Genomic DNA, 12,393 nt, shown 5'->3' on the forward strand with positions numbered 1-12,393 from the left:
TCTTACAATATTATTCTTAATAGAAAGCAATCAGATTTCACAATAACAGCTTTGTTTTCATTTATCACCTACCTTATTATTTAAATTGATGAGAAACACTGCTCTATTCATACCAAGGCAAATATAATCAATATGAATAATATGAATAACATGCAAAAATTTTTAAACTCTCTAACATTTCCAAAAAGGAAATGCTCACACCCTCCTAAAATTTTCATAATCAGATAATCTACATTTTTTTTTAAGTATATCAAAACTACCATAGGATTCCAGTTAGGGTAAAAATTTCAATTCTCACCTCAGCCCCTAAAAGGAAACAGTTAACACAAAATAGTAAAATCAGATCTCCTGTTCATAAATAGAAGTGGATAGGAATGACAGAATATATTTTCCAACCCCTTACAACTGAGAAGATAAAAATCTACATCAAATTTGGTAAGTCTGTAGTATAGCCTTCTTTCTTTGTTCCATCAAAGATATGGACAAAGAGCTTTTTTCCTTAAATATCATATTAATCCATATTATACGGTGACTGAACTTCACACACTAAAACCTCTGCTAATCATGATCAACTGTATCCATTTTTAAAAGAGCTGTTTTTCCAATGGCTAGTCAATAGATAATTTTAAACAGAACCAAATCAGCCATGAAACCAATAACACCCATTTTCCTCATTACATCTAACTTCTTAGAATAAATCCAATATCAAAAAAGTATTGCCTTGTTCTATTTTAACAGAGACAAGTGCACAATATTGGGCTGAACCATAGATTACTCAATCTGATGAAGTGACATAATTTCAATTTGTCCAGCAACAATTTTTTTTCTTTTTTTTTTAAGTACAATATTACAAATGCTCCTGAGACTCTTGAAAAGAAACAAAGAAGTAGACTTACTCATGACTGGAAATGTCTCTGTATGTTGTCCAAACCAGATACTAAACCAAAATGTGCTGTCCAAGGTTTCTCAGAGGAATACATGTCCTAGTCAGGAAACAAAGAGAACAAAACGGTATTTTCCAAAGGTCAGTGTTTAAAATAAAGTTTTCTAGAAGGAAAAGAGAAAAATAATTTAGCTTCAAAATTTTTCTACCATTTCCAAAAGAACCCCTTGTTGTTATCAGTTAAAGATAAAAGATCAATTACCAGTCTTTCTTTACAGCATCAAGATTAAATTCACATTTTCCTTTTTTCTGAAACAAGTTACTTCAAAAGTCAATAATGTGTATAAAGTAATGACCATTCAGAACCATTTTAACTGGTGGCCTTGGTCATCAATTACTAAAAATGTATTCCTTCCCCATTCCCAAATAAGTGCAATCATAGAAAAAATATGCTTCATCTAGGATAAATACAGCATGTCACATCTGCTAAATCCATTTTAATTTATATAAATTAATATAAGCCATCAAATAAAAATCACCAAAGTTATTGCTATAGACTTTCTCTAATAATGGAGAGCTTTCCTCATTATAGAACTAATACGGGTTCTTGTAAAAAATGAGAAACTACAACAATGTAGAAAGAAAAGTTCTCCCATAACACAATACCCCTCCACCTACCCAATCATTTGGGGCATGTTTCCTTTCAAGGCATTTTTTCTAAGTATTTTTATAACACACTTGATAAATACTACATAAAGAATTTTACATGTTGTTCTTTACACTTAAGAATATAACATAAGTCATCTTGTATTATTACACATGCCAACTTAATCCCTTGGCAAGATTTACATTATAAATATTCTCTCTCTTAATATATTAAAGAAAATGAGGCATAAATTAATACTAATGTTATGCTTAAATATAACCATTAACACATACGTAAATGCCTGCCTGCCCAAATCTAATACATAAAATTGCACAAATAAAGATCATACTGATGCAAAATTTACATTTGTGCCACCTCATGTGTAATTTCCCTTTTAAATTGTTAAAACTACTACCTGCAATCACGAGAAGTTATGGTTACTTTATTTTCTAATCAATTTAAGCAAACAGCATAAATATTAAGGACCTCTGCTTTTGAATCAAACTAAAGTTAGGATAACATTTTAAGACATAATGCTTGTCCCATCTAAATACTCTGCTCATGTTGTATAACATACAAGAGAAGTATATGTTTACCAAAAGAAAAGAGGCTGCATCAGCATTTGTCTGCAGAGCATGGATCACATACTGTCATTAGTGGTGCCTGTAATCACAGGGTTACCATGTAACCACCTGACTACCACACATACATGCTTTCTTCTTTATCTGTGCAGCAGAGACCATTAAACGACTTTTATATACAGAGAACCCAATTATCCCAGGGGAAATCTACAACAACATATAATCCACACATTGCTTTTAGAATGAATACGTGAGGAAAGTTTCTCACAGTAACTCCCACTTCCTTGATGGTGCTTCATTTAGTCTGTTACATTTGTTTTCCCTCCTAGGAAAGTATGAAGTAGAATATGATGACTGGAACACGCTAAAGGATGACATGGGGAAGGGGATCCCTTATTAAAGTAGATTAAATGTTCAAGAAGATCCAAAAATTCACTTATATTTATTCTTGCAGAATGTAGTCTCTTTGCCCAAGACTTTTCTGTGTTCATGTTCATATGGTATTTTTTCTTAACTTTTGGTATTTTTTCTTAACTTTTAATCTCCCAAATGATTACATCAAAGCACCTTGTGCTATGTAGTGCCCCGCCTAACCATAACCATAAGGAGACTAAAAATACTTACTTAAGGATTTAAGTTAAGATACCAACAGTTTTCTCAGCACTAAAAACAGTAACCTCAAAAACACCAAGATAATAAAATTTATAAACAGTGATTTATAACCATACCCTCTGAGATGGTAAATGAACACAAAATTTACAACTCACAAATATGCAACTGCATGTGTGGCGTTTATGTAAAATGTCATGGAGTACTACTTAGAAACATATAAATTGTTTGAAACTGTTCCAGATTCTTTGCTATGCTAACCACAGCTTTAAAATGGGGATCCTCCCACCGACATTCAAAGGAGGGAATCTACCAATTCTTTTAAGCAACAAGGCAGTTCAGAAGCAAGTAAGAAAATTTCTCCTCCCCTAAATTCTACCCCCTCCCACGGGATACACAAAGAAAGAAGACAAACCTTACTTTCTGTTTTTCACACCATCAAAGGAGGAAAAAGTAATTTGGCTTGAATCCACAAGTTCACATACAAGATATTTCAGAGAGAAAAAATAATTTGTCTTGAATATACAATTCGCATGCAAGGTATTCAGGGGGTAGTTCCCAGTATTTCTGCAAAATCTTGCCTTTAATCTCATTTTCCAGGAACTTGAGCCATTGCTGTTTATTCTTAGCATGAAAATTTATACTCATGTTAATCTAAAATGGGTTCTCAAGTGATACCGTAGCAGTAAACTTGACATGCACAAATCATAAGGCAAGGGCAGGCCTAAGGATAGTCCATCCAGACAGAGAAATCATAGGGAGTTAAAAAGAAGCAAGCTCCACCTTATCCCCTTCTTTACTACAGTCACTAAATGGGCCTAAAAACAATTTCAGTCACTTTTAGGCAGTTATATCCAGAAAGTTTAACTGCCTAAAAAAAAAGATTTCTGATTTTCATTGTAACACCAAATAATCCATTCTACCTCAGCAGCTCTAATTATAATTGTTTTATACGTATAAGTAATAGAATTATAAATTACAATAGTAGTTATCACATTTCTATTGTTCCTAATAATAATGTCCTCTCAGAAGACCAAACTAACATTAACTTATGTCATCATACAATATTTTCTTCTATGAAAAAAATACACAAAGAACCCCAATCTTCACCAAAAGCTGTGATCTCCATTTTTTACTCTCATCACAAATTATAATTTAAAAATCAAATTTACCTATGATACCAAAACAGTAAGCAAACAGTATTGTAACAAAAATACATGACAAGGAATTTAGACATTTTTATTAACAAACATTTACGAGCAAAATTCTAACATATGTGGCTATAAAGGAAAGAGAAATGTCTACCTGAGAAATAGCTAGCATTCATTACTTAGGTTTTCTTGACCCCTACAGCTAAATTACTAACACAGGCCCCTTTCAAATATGGAAGCAAAACAAATACTTTAAATATTGAATGCCAAAGCCCTTTGTTATTCCTCCAGTACCACCATTCCCTATGATCCTTCAAGCTTGTTTGCTTTCATCTGCATTTTTAAAATATTTTTCACTCTAAATACATACAAACTTTTTCACTTATGTGTTCTTATACCAATAAAATAATTGTACAGTTAACGACACCAAGAAGCTGAAGTGGATGTGTAAGACTTCAAATCTTCCACCACAGTACTGTTTTTTTAGCATCCTAAAATCCTTTTTAGAATAAGGAAGATAAAGTAGTTATTACATTAATTCTCTCTCATAATCTTCAACTATATGTCAGTTTCCTTTTGAAGAATTTCTACTATTCTTCTGTGAACTTTTCCATTTTTTTTCAAGATAATAAGTAGTTCTCCAACTAGAAATAACACCATCAGGGATTTCTGTTCCTTGTGAACCCTCTCACTACATGACACTTAAAAATACTTGATAAAAAGTAAGAAGCATCCTTTTAAATGCACTGCTAAATTCTCAAGAAACTAAAAGAAATCCTCAGATACCTAAAGCAGAAGCACAAATACAGAGTGGTCAGTGGGCAGGGAAGCCAGCAAATATGTTAGAGGCATCTGACAATAACCAAGCAGCACTGCCCAATACAGTAGCCACTAGCCACATGTGGCTATTTAAATTGAAATTATGTAAAAATTTTAAATTCAGTTCCGCAGTCACACTAGCCACATTTCAATACCACATGTTGCTGTGGGCTGCCATACTGGATGGTACAGATAAAGCAAATTTCCATCATCACAGAAAATTCTACTGAACAATGCTTAAGCTCTTTCAGTTTTATCAATCATGCATGAGACAAAAGACAAAGCCTAAGGCTTCATAATATGCCAAGTTAGACTACAATAACCATAAAAGCTTGGAACCCTTCCCTCACCCCAAAGGACTACATACCAGATGAAAAGATAAACTAGGAAAAAATCTACTCCTCAAAGGGAGACTGTAAGGAAAATTCTCCTTGAGTCTAGGTGTATTTGTGTGTTGGGAGGGAGAGGAAAGTACTCCCGAAAATTTGTAACCAGACCAAGGTTCACATGGGTTTCAAGTTCATATACATGCTACATGAATGATGTGAAAATCTCCAAGCCTAGAAATTAAGTGGCCCTGGGTTGATAGCATCCTCAAATGCAAATCCCCTCTGGAGGAAAACATCCTTAACTCAGACCTCATAAGAATTTCCACCAAGTTACAATTAAAATAAGCTCAAAAACAAAAACTATACACAACAAGCAAAATTCATCAGAAATAACAAGTAGCATAGTCACAATAAACAATACAGAAAACAAGATTAAGGGCATTAATTATGTTTTAAAATAAAATATGAAATAGAAAACGTGAGCAAAACACAAGGCAACAGATTTGAAAAAGAATCAATTTACAAACAGAATGCTGTATTAAACCTCAATGGACAGGTTCAGCAGATTCAATACTACTAAAGAGAGAATTAATGAACCAGATGATAGATCTGAAATTATCTAGAATGAAGACAAAGAGATGAAAATTATAAAGAAAGACTAAGAGATATGGAAAATAGACTGAAAATGTCTAATAAGTATAACCAATTGGAATTTTAGAAAGAACATGAAGAGAGAGTGTTCTAGTTTGCCAATGCTGCGGAATGCAAAACACCAGAGACGGACTGGCTTTTATAAAAAGGGGGTTTATTTGGCTACACAGTTACAGTCTTAAGGCCATAAACTGTCCAAGGTAACACATCAGTAATCGGGTACCTTCACTGGAGGATGGCCAATGGCGTCCGGAAAACCTCTGTTAGCTGGGAAGGCACGTGGCTGGCGTCTGCTCCAAAGTTCTGGTTTCAAAATGGCTCTCTCCCAGGACGTTCCTCTCTAGCAAGCTTGCTCCTCTTCAAAACGTCACTCACAGCTGCACTGAGTTCCTTCTCTTTGAGTCAGCTCATTTATATGGCTCCACTGATCAAGGCCCACCCTGAATGGGTGGGGCCATGCCTCCATGGGAATATCTCATCAGAGTCATCACCCCCAGCTGGGTGGGGCGCATTCCAAGCAAATCTAATCAGCACCAAAACCTCTGCCCCACAAGACTACATCAAAGATAATGGCATTTGGGGGACACAATACATTCAAACTGGCACAGAGAGACAATAAGCAAAGAGAGAAAAGGTGAGAATTTTCCTGAATTGGTAAAAGATACTAATTCACATACTCACATTCAACAAATGCTAAGAAGTATAAATAAAACGGCATCCAGACACATCACAGTGAAACTGCAAAACACCAATGACAAAAAGTTCTTAAAAACAACTGGAAAGAAAAGGCAGATTGCTTACAAAGAAACAATTAGATTTGACAGATGATTCATCAACTGCAACAACAGAAGCCTGGGGACAGTGGAATAATATCTTCAAAGTGCTAACAGACAATAACTGTTAAGCCATAACTGTATATCCAACTCAGCTAAATAATTTTCAAGAAAAATGACAAAATAAACACAAGTTCAGGCACAAACTGAGGGAATTTACTATAAACGGTTCCTCACTTAGGATTCTTCTAAAACTACAGTTCACAAAGATAGGAAATGATGCTGAAACAAAGGTCTGAAATACAGGAAACGATGATGAGGAAAAATTAAAAAGTAAACACGGGTAAATCTAAACAAATATTAGACATAATTTCAAAACTGGTAATTGCCAAAAAAAAACTGAAATACTGAATGAAAATTGGGAGGGAGATAATAGGAATTAAAATATTCCAAGTCCCTTATGTTGTTACTCAGAAAGATGGGGCAGATAGTATCTTCAGTTCACAATTCTTCCTTCTCTCAGGATCTTGCGATGGCTTCCCTGGGGGTGGAGGAAACTTCCCCACCTCACAGACTTTAGAGCCTGGCCATATGACTTGTTGGAATATGGGCAGAAGGGACACTGTCCCAGTGTCAACTGGAAGCTTTAAGAGCACTGAGTTTGTCTGCATCCTCTGGCACTCCTACACTGCACCATGAGAAAATCACGCAGCAGGTAGCTGCTGGTCCCAGAATGTGGAGATACCTGGCACATAACTGAACCCAACCCACAGCCTGTAGCCAAACCCAGCCAACTCCAGCCAAACACACAAAGCAGAGACTGCAGACCTATAAGCCAGAAATGTTTGCTGTAGTATGCCATATTTTGCAGTCCTTCACTAATACTGTTTGTTCTAGTTTGCTAATGCTGCCGGAATGCAAAACACCAGAGATGGATGGGCTTGTTTGGTTACACAGTTACAGTCTTAAGGCCATAAGTGTCCAAAGTAACAACACAACAGCAATCAGGTACCTTCACTGGAGGATGGCCAGTGGCATCCAGAAAACCTCTGTTAGCTGGGAAGGCACGTGGCTGGCGTCTGCTCCAAAGTTCTGGTTTCAAAATGGCTTTCTCCCAGGATGTTCCTCTCTAGGCTGCAGTTCCTCAAAAATGTCACTCCTAGTTGCACTTGGGATATTTGTCCTCTCTCAGCTTCTCTGGAGCAAGAGTCTGCTTTCAATGGCCGTCTTCAAACTGTCTCTCATCTGCAGCTCCTGTGCTTTCTTCAAAGTGTCCCTCTTGGCTGTAGCTCCTCTTCAAAACGTCACTCACAGCTGCAGCTGCACTGAGTTCCTTCTGTTACGTCAGCTCATTTATATGGCTCCACTGATCAACTTAGACCCACCCTGAATGGGCAGAGCAACACCTCCATGGAAATTATCCAATCCGAGTCATCACCCACAGTTGGGTGGGGCGCATTCCAAAGAAACACTCAAAGAATTACAATCTAATCAACACCAATAACGTCCGCCCACACAAGATTACGTAAAAGATAATGACATTTGGGGGACATAATACATTCAAACTGGCACACTGCTATTACAGGAAAAGATGACTAATAGGGAAACTAAAGGTATTAATTTTAATGTAAATTGACCAAATTTGCCAGTTAAAAAGACTAAACTAAAAAAAAAAAAAAAAAAAGGCTTAAAAATTTCCTTCTTGAAGCATTATTTCGAGGTCTATACCCAAAAGAATTGAAAGCAGGGACTCAAACAGATATTTGATGCTCACAGCAGCATTATTCACAACTGTCAAAAGGTGGAAACAACCGAAGTGTCCATCAACCAATGAATGGATAAACAAAATGTGGTATACACATACAATGGAATATTACTCAGACATAAAAAGGAATAATGTTCTGATAAATGTGACATGAATTAAAAAAAATTAAATGTCAAACAATAAGCAAATGGCTAAATGGATTGTTAATTTACATGTAACAGACTCATATATCCATTAAAAATGTTTCAAAGAAAATTTAATAATAGTGAATGAATTAATGAATGAAAGCTCTGCAATATGCTTAACATGACTTTCTCAAAGAAACTATCAGCAAGCTGTGTAAGAAATGTTGCCTCAATCAATTTAAAAATTTTTCCAAAGACTTGTAAACCAATATTAAAACGATTAATGGTCAGTTTTAAAATTCAAAACAGACAGATAATAGACAAAGTTACTACTCATTCATTTATTTGATACATATTTACTGAGCAGCTACTACGAGCCAGGCAGTGTTGCAGGCACTGCAGACACCGCCCTGAACAAAACTAGCACTACCCTCACGAAACTTTACATTATCTTAATTCTAGTACCTTCCTTTCTTAATTCAGATTCACAGTCCATCGGTTCAAATATACATGCTTAGGACAGATTCCCAGGTAAACTCTTCTCATTCCATCATTCCAGATGAAGAAAACAACTTCACTTAATATTAAAGTCATTATTCATTCACACAAGTCTCGCCCCTGTACTTTCACAATTCTTGAGCTTTTTAAAAAGAATGTTCTTTCTGTACTTTATATCCCCTGAAACACAATGCTAAATTCCACAGCTATAAGTATTGTCCCAGATCAAGAGAAATAAAGCAAAACTTTATTTCATTGCTACAGTGAAAGGAAGTTTGTTTACTCTAGTCACTAAATCAACAAAGTACTTCCTTCTAAAAAGATCAAAGAATGAGATGGGAGTAAGAGCAAAATGAGAAATCAGTTGGTTTCATCAGTTTGTTTACACGTGTATGTTAACGACGCATGAGATAAGAATGAGGTCAAATTTCTCCTCCTACAGGTAGAATTTAACTTAGGTTTCCAGAAGGACTTATCAAATTCTAATGACTTTACACTGGTCAACATGCTAACTTCTAGGTATTTAGGGAAAAAACAGGTCCCTTCCAAGTTTTCCCTACTTAATTATGGAGAGGTAGAGCCTTTCAAAAGTGGCTTTTAATTTCTTTACATGTTACATTTGCCTAATGCACATGATGCATCCTATCAGAACTGTGCATATTGGCTGATAAAAGCTAAAGAGAAAGCCTGGCATCATTTAAAAAGTCAGTTAAAAACTCTACATTGCCAACTGAGTAATGAGCACTACAGCAGACTCCATGAGGAATATAAAGAAAAGATGTAATCCAGGCCCTGTCTTCAAGGAATGGGTATCTAGTTGGATTCGAAACCCAAGAGTGTATCCATCCATCCAATATGCAAAAACTGCTAGAGTGGCTTTGCAACACAACAATAAAGACAAACTTGGTCCCAGCCATCCTGCAGCTCACACAGAACATATTCAGAACAAAAGTACAAAGGCAAACTGTAATGAAATGGGAATCAAGAGCTTTAGCTCATGCAAAGGCCCTGTAGTGACTGAAAATGAGTAAACTTATGGGCCAAAGGATGTTGGAGAGAGAAGAAAATTCAAGTAGAAGTTCAAAAAGAAATTCAGCAAGTTGGTGGTAGACTGGACCTGGCAAGGACATCACTCAATATATAAGAAGTCCTATGTGCAAATGTGTTTACAGCCCTGCCATTAACCAGCTCTAGGACTTTAGATGTCACTTCACTTCTCCAAGCCTCAGTTTCTTCAACTGTAAAATGAGAATTAAAACTTCCAACCTACCTACAAGTCAAAATTGTTAAGGGATTATACATGAAAATATGCTTTGGTAAACTAAATACCTTATATATTTGACAAGTATTATTACTGATCTGTTTTCAATCTCACTATAAAATAGAGTGGAAACACAATTTTTAAGGTCTTTTTCTAGCACCATGTGATTTATGACTTAAGAACTAATTTTAATTCAATGGGCAACTTTAGATCGATCAATCTTTTCTTCTCTTACCACAGATATGCTAATAAATATTAAAATGTCCAAAAATAGAACAAAAAGGAACAGGAACAAAAAGCCTAGAGCGCCAACTGGCTTTATAAACAGTGCATTAATTCCATAATAAAATTTTAATTTGCCATCACTGATTTACATAACATTAGTAACTGCAAAACTAATACAATAAAAAGCTTAAAATCAATATTCCTTCACTTATTTCATGGGAAAACTTACTCTAATATTTTTTTATTCACTTGCTAGATCAGCAAAAGGAAAATCCCAGGATAAAATCACAACTTTTTCTACACTCACGTCAATGACAGTAAGACACAGATGCAACATGTATACCTATCACAGAAAAATTAAAGAATCTCTTCAGAGCCAAAAACACATATGCAAAACAAAAGATACAACTCCAGAGTCATTCTTGAGTTTTCTATATAAGCAAATGAAACTACCTGCCATTTACTAAATATTTTTATTTTAGGGTGAATTGCTACTACCGTTTTGTGACTATCGGGCATTTCAAATATGGTAGTCTAAGCTCTTCAAGGGAAAATGTAATTGAAATTAAATTAAAATACTATCCTGGTATCACACAGTAACTGCACAGAAATCAAAGGACCTTTTATTTAACATTTAATCATAATTTTACAGATATAGAATCCAACAGGTAAACCAACCCAGAGTTCTAAAAGTGGACACCAATGTGAGTGGAAAGCCATCCTAGGCCTGGTGTGGTCGGCGGCACCTAGACTGACTCCCTTTCTGTAACAGCTATGGAACAAAACTGAGCCACTTCATTCTGATGATTACTGGGTGCCAAGACGCTTTCCATATAACACTGATTGCTTATGTGTTGTGTAGAGAACTAAGTCACATACAACCATTCTTATTTAACCCTCACATCAATTTCTTCAGAAGACTGTGGACACGCTTTTGTCTCATCCTGAAAGCTTCCCACTCTCATCTTTTCATTTACTATCTCCTCCTCCTTCTTCAGCTCTCTGCTTACAAGTCACTTCCTCACAGAAAGCTTGCCCTGACTCCCCCAAAACTGAGTTATAGGTTTTACAGCTACCTGTACTTTACTTCAAAGCATTTATCCCACTGGTTGAAAACAATGTATCTGATATAATGTCCTGGGGTACAAAAAAGGAAGCAAGAAACATTTGTTGAATAAACAAATAAGGAATGTTATGACTTACAAAGAAACAGGCTTTTAAAAGTACTTTGCATGAGGTGACATAGCCTGGAAATGGCACAGAACTGAGAATTCAAGGCTTTGTGACTAATTTCCCCCTTTTTATTCCTGCTTTATATCGAAGTGTGCTAGAAACCACTTACTATTAACAGTATTTATTAATAATGGAAATTAATGTTAATTTTATATTGACTTCCACTGTAAAAATGGGAGACATCTGTTAAAGGAAAAAAGTCCAGTCTCCAAATACAATTAAATCACATCTGAGAATGCAATACGCCTTTCAAAAATCACACTGAAGGGACAGCCTATAACTTTCCGGTAATAAATAGTTTGAGTGATGATGGCGATAATGCCGTTGTACTAGTTACAAAGCATGAATGTTTAACGTGAAATTGTAAACATAAAACAAAAAATGTGATCACTTGTCTCTTTCTACCAAAAGTAACAGTTACCCAAATTTTAGTATTTGGGCTAAGTCTTCTGCCAGCTTCAAACTGCCTTAACTCTCCTGGCATGTTTTAACTAAAGATTTCTGTTTATTTTCAATCTGTCACCAGCTCGAGGTGACTGGCCTCTTTTTCACTCATTTCACTGGCCACAAAATGTACCAGTAACTTGAGATAGGACACACGGTGGCAATAAATGATCAGTGCAACCTGTGCTTGGCATCAGAGGCCCATATTGGGTCCCTTGGGGAAGTAGTTGTCCTGGTTCCCCAATAACACTTGAGGATGAAGTGAATTAACAGATGGCACCAAAGCTAACACTTCTCCTGGCTTGCTGAACCAATGGCAGTTTCCTCACTAGGAGCTATTTGCATGTGAAAACACTGTTAAAACTGGTAATGGGCAACAGAGGGCCAGCTAGTCTAGTTA

The 12,393-nt window shown here is 35.8% G+C and overlaps 1 protein-coding gene across 4 annotated transcripts in view; it reads right to left on the reverse strand.

The window, feature by feature from the left end:
• Positions 1 to 12,393, reverse strand: part of USP6NL (USP6 N-terminal like) — a 238,309-nt gene that overhangs the window by 180,101 nt on the left and 45,815 nt on the right. For all 4 annotated transcript variants that reach the window (XM_037847962.1, XM_037847960.1, XM_037847959.1 and 1 more), the window contains exon 2: positions 897 to 983. In XM_037847962.1, coding sequence (XP_037703890.1) covers positions 897 to 900 — 4 coding nt within the window. In that variant the 5' untranslated portion in view covers positions 901 to 983. The remainder of the gene's footprint in view (positions 1 to 896; positions 984 to 12,393) is intronic.

Source organism: Choloepus didactylus, chromosome 8, assembly GCF_015220235.1.
Source record: "Choloepus didactylus isolate mChoDid1 chromosome 8, mChoDid1.pri, whole genome shotgun sequence".
Classification (NCBI taxonomy): domain Eukaryota; kingdom Metazoa; phylum Chordata; class Mammalia; order Pilosa; family Megalonychidae; genus Choloepus; species Choloepus didactylus.